Source organism: Marmota flaviventris, chromosome 4 (assembly GCF_047511675.1).
Source record: "Marmota flaviventris isolate mMarFla1 chromosome 4, mMarFla1.hap1, whole genome shotgun sequence".
Lineage (NCBI taxonomy): Eukaryota > Metazoa > Chordata > Mammalia > Rodentia > Sciuridae > Marmota > Marmota flaviventris.
In genome coordinates this window covers 51344122-51356537 of record NC_092501.1, presented here as the reverse complement: position 1 = coordinate 51356537, position 12416 = coordinate 51344122, and the positions used below count along the sequence as shown (strand labels likewise).

General features: G+C 34.7%; 1 protein-coding gene across 2 annotated transcripts in view; it reads right to left on the bottom strand.

Annotated features, from left to right (window-relative positions):
• Positions 1-12416, bottom strand: part of Micu1 (mitochondrial calcium uptake 1) — a 191871-nt gene that overhangs the window by 68070 nt on the left and 111385 nt on the right. For both annotated transcript variants that reach the window (XM_027931277.3, XM_027931276.3), the window contains exon 8: positions 11354-11551. In XM_027931277.3, coding sequence (XP_027787078.1) covers positions 11354-11551 — 198 coding nt within the window. The remainder of the gene's footprint in view (positions 1-11353; positions 11552-12416) is intronic.

Sequence of the window (12416 nt, the reverse complement as noted above, 5' to 3'; positions counted from 1 at the left end):
TCAGCCCTTAAATTTTTTTTTTTTTTTTTTAATTTTGAGACGGGGGGTTGGGGATGTGGCTCAACTGGTAGTGTGCTTGCCTAGCATATGTGAGGCACTGGGTTCGATAATCAGCACCACATAAAAAAATAAAATAAAGATATTGTGTCCACCTAAAACTAAAAAATAAATATTAAAAAAAATTGAAATAGGGTGTGTTTCATTAAATTGCTTAGGGCCTCACTAAGTTGCTTGGGCTGGCTTTGAACTTGTGATCCTCCTACTTCTGCCTCGTGAGCTGCTGGGATTACAGGAATGTGCCGCTGTGCCTGGCTCAGTGGCCAAATTTAACAGCATAGGAAATTAATGAAAGCCATTCCTCTACTGAAAGGAGAACAGCAGCATAGTAATATCCATAGTAATGATAACAGCAACAGCTTGCATTAATAATTCTATATGTGATGTTCAATAAAGTAATCAATCCTAATCCTATACTCAAGGAAACAACTTCATATTAACTTCCTTAATATCTTATATATTTCTTAATTTTCTAGAGAGTGGTATTGCTCTGTGTTCAGGCTGGCCTTGAACTTCTGGGCTCAAGCAATACCCCTGCTTCAGCCTCCCCAGGAGCTGTAAATACAGGCACACACCATTATGCCTGGCTCTTCTTTTATTTCTCTATTTATTTTTCTATTATGATAGAGTTACATGGAAATTTAAAAAATATTTTATTGAAACATCTCACTGACTGATATCTTCCAGCACAATTAATTCAATTACACCTCATTTGTTTTTCTAGTTGGATATACTGTGAATCATGAGCTTGAGAAATTTGGGATTAAAAATCTAATCAACATAATGACTATAAAGTTGGCAATTTTCTAATGGTCTTTCAAACTTTGCAAAGTTTGAAAAGTGTCCATACTTCCTGGCATTTGTGTCCATTCTTGATAACTTTGCAGAGTTATCAAGCTACAGATCTGCAAAGTTATCAAGAATGGACACAAATGCCAGGAATACAGGTTACTGATGCTTCCTTCATGTCTTCTAATAATAAGAGAAGCACACAAGACACCACCAGATGCTCTGTGAAGCACTGTGATAGTCAACACTAAAATGACAAATGAGTGGCCACCATGAATAAATAAATGAACAAATGCTCTGAGAGTTCATGATGTATGTCCACTACTGCACTGGGTACTTTCTTATCCAAGAAGAACTCTTTGCCAATCTGTGAGGATGGGATTATCTTAATTCTACATAACCAATTAAGGATCCCAAGGTCACAAAGGTAAAATGCATTCAGATTCATTTAAAAAAAGTAGAAATAATAAATAAAATCAGTCAAATTACCTTGGATAGGAGGAACTGGTAAATTAAATTAACCCTGCTAATTTTAATTCACCCCACATAGCATTTATTATACTATGGTATACTGATTATACTTTTGAAAAAATATTTATGGTGTGCTGTGTTAAATGTGGTCCAGGGGATAAACAGGTAAACAAGCCAGACAGTTCACTGTCTCGTGAATGCCTGATAGGGGAAAAGACTGATTTTAAATAGGGTGTCCAGTAAGAGTTGCTTTAAGAACATGACATTGAAGCAGAAAACACTTCCTATAGCTTCTTCAAAGCATTCTCTCACACCAATACCGTCAATTTCCTTGTCACTTTTCTTGTGTTACAACTCTTCCGTTGGACATGAGGGTGATCTCTGTCTGACACCCATCCTTCAGAAACTCCTCTTATTCTATACAATACAATTCTGTCCCTGGATTTCTTTTGTTCAGGTAAATACACAGTCATTGAATGAGCCCACCAATTTCACTGCATTCACAGACCCACTTATGCTGAAATCCCATATCTGTATTTTCAACTGTATTACTAGTTTGAATGCAAAATCCAGTATATCCAACTGCTTCTAGGAGATGTCTCGTAAAAACTTCAAACTCAAAACATCCCAAGCAGAACTCTTTCTTCTACAAACCCACTTCTGTGTTCTCTATCTCAGTAAAGACATAACTTTCTCTCTTGTATCAACTGCCAATTCTTGAAGAACTTTCATTTAAGATGTCTCAAACCAATCCTTTCTCTTTCCTTTTTCCTAAGCCCACCTTATTATTTTCTCCTGTACAAACCCAAAATCTAATAGGTTTTTTCTTTTGCTGATTATTGTGTTGTTAGAGTGATCTTTCCAAATATCTAAATCTGAACATATTACTTCCTTCTTTAAAACTTTCAACAGTTCCCTATCTAGCTTTTAGGATCAAGTGTCTACACTCTCTAGCGTAACATACAAAGCACTTCAGATCTGGCTGCTGCCTTCTGTTTTTGTTTTCCAAGAAGCACCATCTTTTCTTTCCTCCCTTCTTTTAGCCTCTGTGTTTCTATAGAATGCAGTTTTTCCTTCTGTTCTGCACAGATCTCTCTCATGCTAAGAAATAAGTAGTTTTTATTTCATTAGTCCAAACCTTAATAAGAAAAAACAATAATGCTAATGCAGTGGTAGACTGATATAAAACAAAAAAAGGGAGTGTGGGTGGGGAGGGAGAAAAAGCATTCAATAAGAAAAACAACGAGAAATCAAAGAGACTTGACGAATAATCATTCTGTGCCACTAAGTGAATTCAGAAGATAATAACCTGATGTAATATATGACCCTCTGAAGTGGCATTTGTTCAGAGTGTGAACTCAACAGGCATATGTAATGCAATGCATTATTTATTCCCAAATTATTGCCAAGCTGACTCTGGTTGCTAACATACTGTCTAGACTCCCTAGACTGCTCTACAGCTCTAGAGCAGACCTGAGGCTAAAGCTATTCTTTAAAAATCTTTTAAAAACTAAAGATTATAATTTTGAAAAGCAAATGCAGATAAAGATGGCTATAAGAGAGAAAAAAACAAAAAGACCTCAGACACCCTCGACATTATTTTATTCAAGATTCCTCATTGTAAGTTTGACCGAGAGACCTATAGGTCTGCTTTTAGGCCCAGCCAAGTCTTAAGAGAAACCTAGAGAAAGTTTCTCTTCTTTGATTCCTCCCTAATTTTCATCTTTTTTTTTTTAATGATTTCTGTAGAGCTGGATTTGAGGGCACAGGGTGCCTTTATCAGCATGAGAACACCTAGCGGATACATCAATTCAAGCCTGGGTTGGGACAAACTTGATAAGAAAGGTCATTTTCTCTATCATTCTCTCCTGGCTTCAGTCCCAGAGTCACTCAGTGCTCCCCGGCCTATTCTCATCTTCTCTACAAGGGAGCAAGGAACAAATGAAAATTAGCCATCTTATTCTTTAGATAGAAAGAATTTCAAAGTTAGGATTGACTCACATAATGCCACCTCTGGGACAATGCCCCCGAGCTGTCCTCTTACTTCAGACTGACTTATATGTTCCAGTTTATACTTTCATTTATCATACACATGTCTCTACCCCTGTGCATTATGAATAGTACTGTGCAAGAATTTCTGATTCATTTATCTTACTGTTACAAGCTTCCTGGGGCAATGCAATGTCTTGTTCATCTTTGTATCTTGAACATATAGCAGAGTTTCTAGTAAGTTAGTAGTTAAGAGTCAGACCGTGGGGAATCAAGTCCCAGCCCACGTTTAGTAGTGTGACTTGGACAAATTATTTAATCTTTGTGGCCTCAGTTAGTTCATTAAATGTGGATAATGAAACGACCATCCTCGTAGTGTTGGGGATAAAATGAAACAATGCACATCGAGCACATGAACTGTGCCTGGTTCACAGTAAATTTTCAAGAAATGTTAGCCAGTATTTTTATTATGTAGTATGTACTCAAACTTATTCAAATGCTTGAGACTGCTACACATTTTTATCTATTTGCTACAGGTACAAGAATATGTTCAGATTAAACACTGGTCTGTAAATTTGCAATCATCTTCCTTTATATTACTTTTCATTTTACTGTATTGCATTTTAACTTTGAAAACTGTATATCCTGCTGTATGTGAGACTAAAAAGTTAACTATACCTGAATTCTGAATTCCAAACAAATGACCTATGAAATTAAAAAAAAAAAAAAAAAAAAAACTGGCACAGAGCTCATTCATTGAAAGCATTGTGTTTTAAAAAATGGTTGCTAAGGATATTTGAATGATAGACTGGGAAAACGTTTCTCCTGGAGAAAGATCAAATCCTCATGATTCATTTATAAGCTTTTTTTTCTTGTGGCCAGTTTAAAATGATCTTAGATTATAACATTAAAAGATAACTGATGACAGGAAAATCCTGGAAACTGCCAAGTATTACAAAGTTATCTGCAAATCAAAAAAAAAATTATCAATCTCTAACAGTTTTATGTACTTTAATGATCAATCTGAAAGGTCAGATTCAGAGTGCTAATGTCTCTTCAGAATCATGACCACACTAGGGGACAGTGGTGTGTGCCTATAGTCCCAGCTATTCAAGAGGTTAAGTCAGGATTGTTTGAGTCTACGAGTTCAAGACCAACCTGGGCAACATAGCAAGACCCTATCTCAAAAAAGAAAAAAAAAAAAAAAAACTATTGAAGAAAATTAAATTCTTACTCTATTATCTTTATACGGACATACCTATTTTTTAAAAATAATGATCATTTCTTTTAAAGACCTCTTGATTCCTCACAAAAAGACTACAAGGTTGTATGGATCATGTTACTGATCTGATTTCTTCATTTTTAGAGGACTTCGGCACCAAAATTAGATTATTTTAAGTAAGAAAGAATTAAAAATACTTTCTATATGTTTGGAATAATGACACAGCTGAGGAGGCAAGAAGAGTTTCCTGGGGGAAATGGGAGTAGCTATATCAGAATTCTAATTTCCCTAAAACTTGTAATACTATTTTAACTACATAAATTTCTAGTGAAAGCAACTGATGTCTTTTTTCCTCCCCTTTTATTATATTTAGGAAAATGACTGTTATGGTCTTTCTTCCAAGTTTTGTAAGGGTAAAGCAGTTTATGCTGGCTAAGTGATTTACCTTTTTTTTCCTCCCCTTTAAGAAAAAAATACACTAGTAAAATACTTTGGCTTTTGTAATAAATATGAAAGTTGCAATTTACTCTAGTGAAGGTTGTTATTGTTATCTTAATAGGTTTTTTTCCTTTAAACATATACTTGGTTTGTTAAAGTTAAAAATGTCTAAAAGAGACAAGTAAAGTAATTTTTAATAAACCCTTCTATTAATTTCTCGAAAATTCAAGTTAAAAACATCTTAGGATGGAAGAAACTAAATAATTTATTAATACCTATATTTTTCTTTGTAGAGGCAAAAGTAGAAGAATCAAACAAAATCAAATCCCATATTATTTCTTGGATTAATTAATTGAGGGAACTCTCAGCACTGAGTTTACATAATATAGTCCCTTTCCCAGAAAATAAAAATGAAACAAAACTGGGCTATGAGGACTCCAAGAGTGTTCTAGTTTCAAGCAAGTATTTACTTGAAAGGTTCCTTTGCCTTCTGGTCTTCTTTTCCATAATATTTTGGTTAGCAAAGGAGTTGAAGTCTGTCCCTTAGTATGGGTTGCTACATTAGGGCAAGACAGAATTAATTTTACTTCAGCACTAAATTTAAGGAGATGGGTACAAAGATGTCAATTTGATGATTTAAAACGTAGATGATTCTAGAATCTCCTTAGGCACTTTTAATCATCTAGTTATAGTTACAAGCTTTTAAAAAGTCACTTAATATTTAACTTAAATTAACCCTCTTGGACTGCAGATGCCACTCAGTGGTACAGCGGCTGCTTAGCATGCATGAGGCCCTGGGTTGCCCTGGGTTGAATCCCCATTACCAAAAACAAAAATAAAACAACAGAATTAAGTCAGTCCTCTTATTTATTTATATTTGCTCTACTCTTATTGACAGATAAGAACAATTAGCATAGTTCTTTATATTTCCCTTTTATTTCTCTTCTTGATCGAATGAATCCAGTTAACTTCGATATTATTATTTATATATATGTATTATTTTTAGTTGTAGGTGGACACAATTCCTTTATTTTATTTTTATGTGATGCTGAGGATTGAACTCAGTGATTCATGCATTTTAAGCAAGTACTCTACTACTGAGCCACAATCCCCAGCCCCCAATATTATTATTTTTTTTAAGACTGGGAATATAAGACAATCATTATTATTCTTTGAATTGTATCTAGTTTACTTTAAGATAATTGATACTCATGCCTTCTTAAAATGTGACAATTTGGTTATGCAATAAGCATATGGACCCCAACTTAGTTTCTTTGTTGTATATTCTAGAATTAGATTCTTTTTGTATAAATTAGTTTTTACTTTCCTTTGACATGACAGTTCCTTTTCCCCCTTCTTGCCCCAAATTAAAATTAACCATAATTTTTCAAAGACTTTTTAGTACCTTTCATTTTTGACTGACATCTTACTTGCTATATTCGTCAAGAAATCAATGAATATGTTAACTGGAATTAGACTTGGCACCTGTCTCTAAGGCACTCAAATTCAGTAGTTCTTGGTAGCCTTAGAAGGAATTCTTAACCTCAAGTGTTTTAAAAACTAACCTTGTATTCTTAAATCATTCCTTCAAATCCATGTTATTTTGAGTTCCCAAAAAGAGAAAAGGTAGAAAAAACAAATATAATATGAATTAAGTGTTTTACCTTTAGTTTGAGATGAAGTTTCTACGAATTATTTCTTTGGGACTCAAAAAAAAAAAAAAAAAAGCTTGAATTTTAGGGATAGAAGAAGATCAAATTTCTTGGATATCTATAGTCTATCTTTTCCCAGTTCCTTTGCCACTCATATGACCAAGAAGAAATGCAATGTTCTTTTGTATTTGTAAGATGTTATACTAACTAGCTACTTAATTACGTTTAATCATGGAAATCATTGGCTTATTTAAAAAAATGTTTTAATGCTCCTAACTATAAAAAGAGAAGAAATAGTTCGATCTAAAAGGCAGTGTGGAACAGATGTGAGTTGGAATCATAGTTCCACCATATAATTGTTCTGTGCCTTTCACCTCTTTGAGCTTTAATTTCTACATCTGGATCATGGGTACAGTACCACTAAAGCTGACAGGGTTGATGAATTAAAATAAAGAAGGCATATAAGATATGTAAAGTGCCTGGATCATAGTAGGCACTTAATAAATGTTCACAGATTCTTCCTTCTTCCTTGTTACCTCTGAATTATGTTTCATAGATAAAAATCGTTCTCTTGACTCTCAAAGCTACTTGCTGAGTAAAAAAATAAACAACATAATAGATCTTCTTGATCTGAAATTTTATAGTAGATAAGTAACGAAATAAAAATAGTAAGAGATAAAAAATAACAGTTTATAAAATTCTCATGAAATACATAAGATTACTTATTAATCTTTTTCAGTTTCCTCTTAGCTGTGAAGATGAGATTAAATTTCATACTGTATAATTAATAAAGTAAATCATTTATGTTTCCAGATTACACTATGATGTTTCTCAATGAAGGAATAAACCACTCAAACTTTTAAAAATGAAGTTAAAGGGGCTGGGGATGTGGCTCAAGCGGTAGCGCGCTTGCCTGGCATGCGTGCGGCCCGGGTTCGATCCTCAGCACCACATACAAACAAAGATGTTGTGTCCACCAAAAACTGAAAAATAAATATTAAAAAAATTCTCTCTCTCTCTCTCTCTCTTTAAAAAAAATGAAGTTAAAAGTGTTTTATAAAACTAAAAATTGCTGCCATTTTCCAGGTTTTTTTTTTTTTTTTTTTCAGAAAACACTTTTAAAATCATGACCTATTTAGGTATCTACTATATGTCTAATGCCATGGCAGAGGGGGTAAACAAACAAACAAAAACCCCCTGAAATAACTTATTAAAGGTATAGTACATGCCAGGTGGCACATTAGTGTGACAGGGTTGCCATAACAAAATTCCATACACCAGTGGCTGTTAAACAACAGAAATTAGCTTTCTCACAGTGCTAGAGGCTGTAAGTCCAAGAACTAAGTGCCAGCAGGATTAGTTTCCTTTAAGGCTTTTCTTTTTGACTTACAAATGCCTCCTAAGTGCTTCTCCACAAGACAGCCTTTTCATGCACTTGCCACCTGGTGTCTCTTTGGGGGTCCAGATTTTCTCACCTTAACAAAGACACCAGAGAGATTAGGGCCCACCCTAATGTCCTCCTTTTAATTTAGTCTCCTCTTTCAAGGCCCTATCTCAAACATAGTGATATTTTGAGAAACTAGTTGTTAGGGCTTTAATATATGTACTTTGGAGGGACATGATTCAGCCCATAATAAAATATCACCTCATTTAACCATTGTGGTTTTATGAATTGGTGAGGCTCTAAGAAAAAAAAAATAATGCATCAGACGTCACATAGCAAGTAAACGATTCAAGCAAAATTTTAACCAAGGCCTCGTTAGCACCAAAAATGATGCTTTTTCTGCTATTCACACTTATTCAAAGGAATTCAAAGCTAGTTGGGAAGATTCGGTACTAACTGATAAAATTTTAAATAAGGGGGCTATGGACACAGAGGCATTTACTCACTGGGCCTGTGTCATTATATTGAAAGAATGGATTCAGGATTAATAGCCATTTATAGAACATTATTACTATATGTCTACTGGTCACCTCATATAAAGAGCTGCTGACTGATAAACAGGACCAGTCTTGGTACATCTTGGTACAAAGCCTACAAATAATCCTAAATCAATGTCAAATGCAAGACTGCTTTTTAGAATAAGTATCTTAAACATGACTACTTTTATGTTTCTTCTGCATTTGAGTGTAGATTATATGCAGGGACATATGCATGAAGTCCTTAATCTGCTTTATAATTTTTCACCCCTCTAGCAATCTACACAATCTTTTCTATAGCATCTCTGGATGAAAGCCCCAAGTCCTATGCTCTGCCTTTGGAATTCCACTTGCACTTCCAGGAATGAGTATTAGGCTAGACTGTAGGTGGGCTGGCACCCGCTCAGCTCTAGCATGACCATGTGTTGTCCTTTAAAGTTTGTTAAAAGTACCTTCTTACTTTATGTTTTACTCTCTAACTACATTTTATGGATTCATATTCTGTGTTCAACAGTTAACTGTATAATTAATAAAGTAAATCATTTATGTTTCCAGATTACACTATGATGTTTCCAAAGAAGACAAGTCTGCATATGCATACTAGGGACCCAGGCATATAACTTAAAGCCTCGTAAGCAATCCTTACACAACAGTTATTGGATGAGGCCTACTTCTTTCTTCTATACTCTAAGAAATATACTGGAATGTTCCATTAAGAATGCAAACTTCACAAAGCTAAGCACAATGCATATGTATGTATAGTATACACATAATACATATATAAAAATGTATCTGTTATTACAGCATCTTTAGTAATTTTATATATAAAACAGTGAACAAAATCAAATTCATTCCCTGAGAAGTATCTGCTTTCCCTAGAATGAAAATATGTTGAGTATCCCTAATCCAAAAATAAAAAATCCAAAGTGCTCCAAAATCTGAAGCTTTTATAAATGCCACAAATGGAAAATTCCACATCTGACCTTATTTGATGGGTTAAAACTCAGGTACACTAAGAATACTGTACAAAATTATTTTTAGGCCAGTATAGGAGGTGGATATAAAACAAGATGAATTTCACGTGTAGATTGGGATCCTTCCCCAAGATAACTCAATATTTACACATGAAAATATCCCCAAATGGAAAAATAACAAATAAATAAAAACAAATTCAAAGTCCAAAACACTTTTGGTCCTAAACATTTTTGGTAAGAGATACTCAAACTGTGCTAACCTTAACATTTACAAATAATGTTCTAGGAAACCCAGTGTTCATTAAATGCATCATTCTTCATTCTATGAAGTTCTATTTTGAACTCCATCACCTGCAACTGTTTACTGTGGCAAGATAATTGGCAAGAACCATTGTACTGTGGTTTTTCTTTTATGTACAACTAAAAAAAGCAAAATATCAACTAACTAGTAATGAGGCATTATGATTAAATTTCTGGTTAACTGAGAGCTGACACAACAATAATTTTTGCTTCAATTATTGTTGAAATCTTTTCAGTGATTTTAGATTGTTGTGTTCCTCTGCATGCAGCAGAGAAATTTTTTTGAAATCCAAACACTTTTGCTAATGCTTACTTGGTCTCGTGCTTTATGCCAGGCAGAGGGAAGCTATCTATCTAGCAGTGCTAAGAGAATTTGAATAGGGAAGCTATAAAGCTTTCTCAGTGTGGTAAAAATTTATTGACCTTTTACTATATGTACAGTTCTTGCCAATTATTACAGGGGTTTCAAAAGCCTCCACCAGGAGCTTGGCATAAATTGTAGAAATCCATTACTTTGTTTTCTGAGGTAAATTCTATGAATATTAATTACATCATTTTAAAATAACAAGTACACAAGCATATTTCAAAGTTTGATCTGATTTTTAACATTATTCATCCTGCTTTTTTCCTAGATTATGAATATCAAACAGCATTCCAAACTGTCTCAATTGAGTCAAGTGCATGAAAACATGGAACAGTAAATCAGAACTGGGTGGGGGACGAGTGAGCAGATAAGTATAAACATGGCTTAAAAATGAAGTAGAATATTTTCATGTGCTTTTAGTTTCAGTATTTAATGTTTTGAAATTCTAAGTAATATTAAAGTAAGAGTTGATGGAATAAAAGAGGTTGAGAAACAATAGTGTGATGCAGTTTCAATAAAACTCAAGAATTTAGAGAATTTGTTGTCTCCAGACAAAAGTATATATAGAAGACATTTGATAAATGTCTTGAGTAGAAACATTAGCCATTAGCCTCACACGTACCTAATCCAACAAATACACATGTAGATAATGGCGATGATCTTAGAATGCGGTGCCTAGAAACTGAAGAGTATGGCTGCCTAAACTCTGAGTGGAAAAGTAAGCTTGTAGGACAGTGTACAACTTTGAACACATATATTTTTATTCTATATTCTGTGTTAATAGCTGATAATTACCTTTGCAAACTTTCATAGATCTATTTATCACCACCCCCATCTCTACCTTCTAGTGCCTTCCACACAATAAACAAAACTGCAGATACATGCTCAGTGTAAGAACTCCTGTGACCCCTCAATTCTTTTATTTCCTCAAGCATGGTATCCAAAGACAACTATCATTTACAATATAGACTTTTTGATTTTCAGTTGTAGGACCACATTACTCCATGATATTTTCACAGGATATGTACTTACTTCCCTGTTGGTCTCTAGATCACTGATTAGGTCCAAATCAATCAGCTGGGGATGGATTGAAAGAATATGTACAGTATAGGCCCTCCTAACCCAGTGGCTCTACATACATGCATGAGGGATCTCCTGCAGTCCAAGAAATACCTACCTCTAGCTTCAAAACATCATGCTGAAGTTTACGCTGAAATTCAAGGAAGTTTTTGATGGTCAGTTTCCCCTTGAGATCAGCTCCAAAAAAATAGGTTGTGAGGGCTGAACATAACCCAGACTTGAGGGTGTTACCAGTAGTAGGACGATCTCTGTGACGCATACCCATGCTGGTTTGAGAGCGAATGATGCTCTGAACCTAAAGCAGAATCAAACCCGCACCCCAGAAAAACATCATGAAAGTGGGAAAGCATAGAAAAGAATAAGTATTATTTATTCTGTGCCTGTACCAGTCAACCATTATCTCTTTTTTAATATACATATATATATTTTTAGTTTCCTTAGGTGGACCCAATATCTTTATTTTTATGTGGTGCTGAGGATTGAACCCAGTGCCTCATGCATGCCGGACGAATGTGCTACCACTTGAGCCACATCCCCAACCCCAACCATTATCTCTTTTAATGCATAACAACAATCTTGTGGGGCAAGTCCTACTATTATCCTTCTTTGATACATGAGGAGATTGAGGCCCAGAGAGTTGTATTCAATCTCACTTGTTCAATGTCAAGTGGCTAGCAAGTAGCAGAACCCAAAATCTAACACACACGGCCTGACACCTTTATAATTGGATGTTCTCAGAAAAATTTCCCTCCAGAAAAAAATATTTGTTTTGGGGGGACTCACTCGTACAAACAGGACAATCATAAACTTCACAACTGTGTCTTCCACATTTCAGATGACTTTTTCTCCCCTTCCTCCTCTCCCTCTCATTCCTTCTTTTTTTTTTTTATACTTGGGTTTGAACCCACGGACCCTCTACCACTGAGCCACATCCCCAGCTCTTTTTATTTTTTTAAATTTTGAGACAGGGTCTTGCTAAATTGCTGAGGCTAGCCTTGAACTTGGGATCCTCCTGTCTCAGCCTCCCAAATTATGGGATTACAAGTATGAGTCATTGTGCCTGGCAAATTCTTAACATCTAAGAAAACACATTTATTACAATGATACATAAAACACAAAGGTGGTAATGAAATAATACTCTAAGAAGACATGGGAAATTT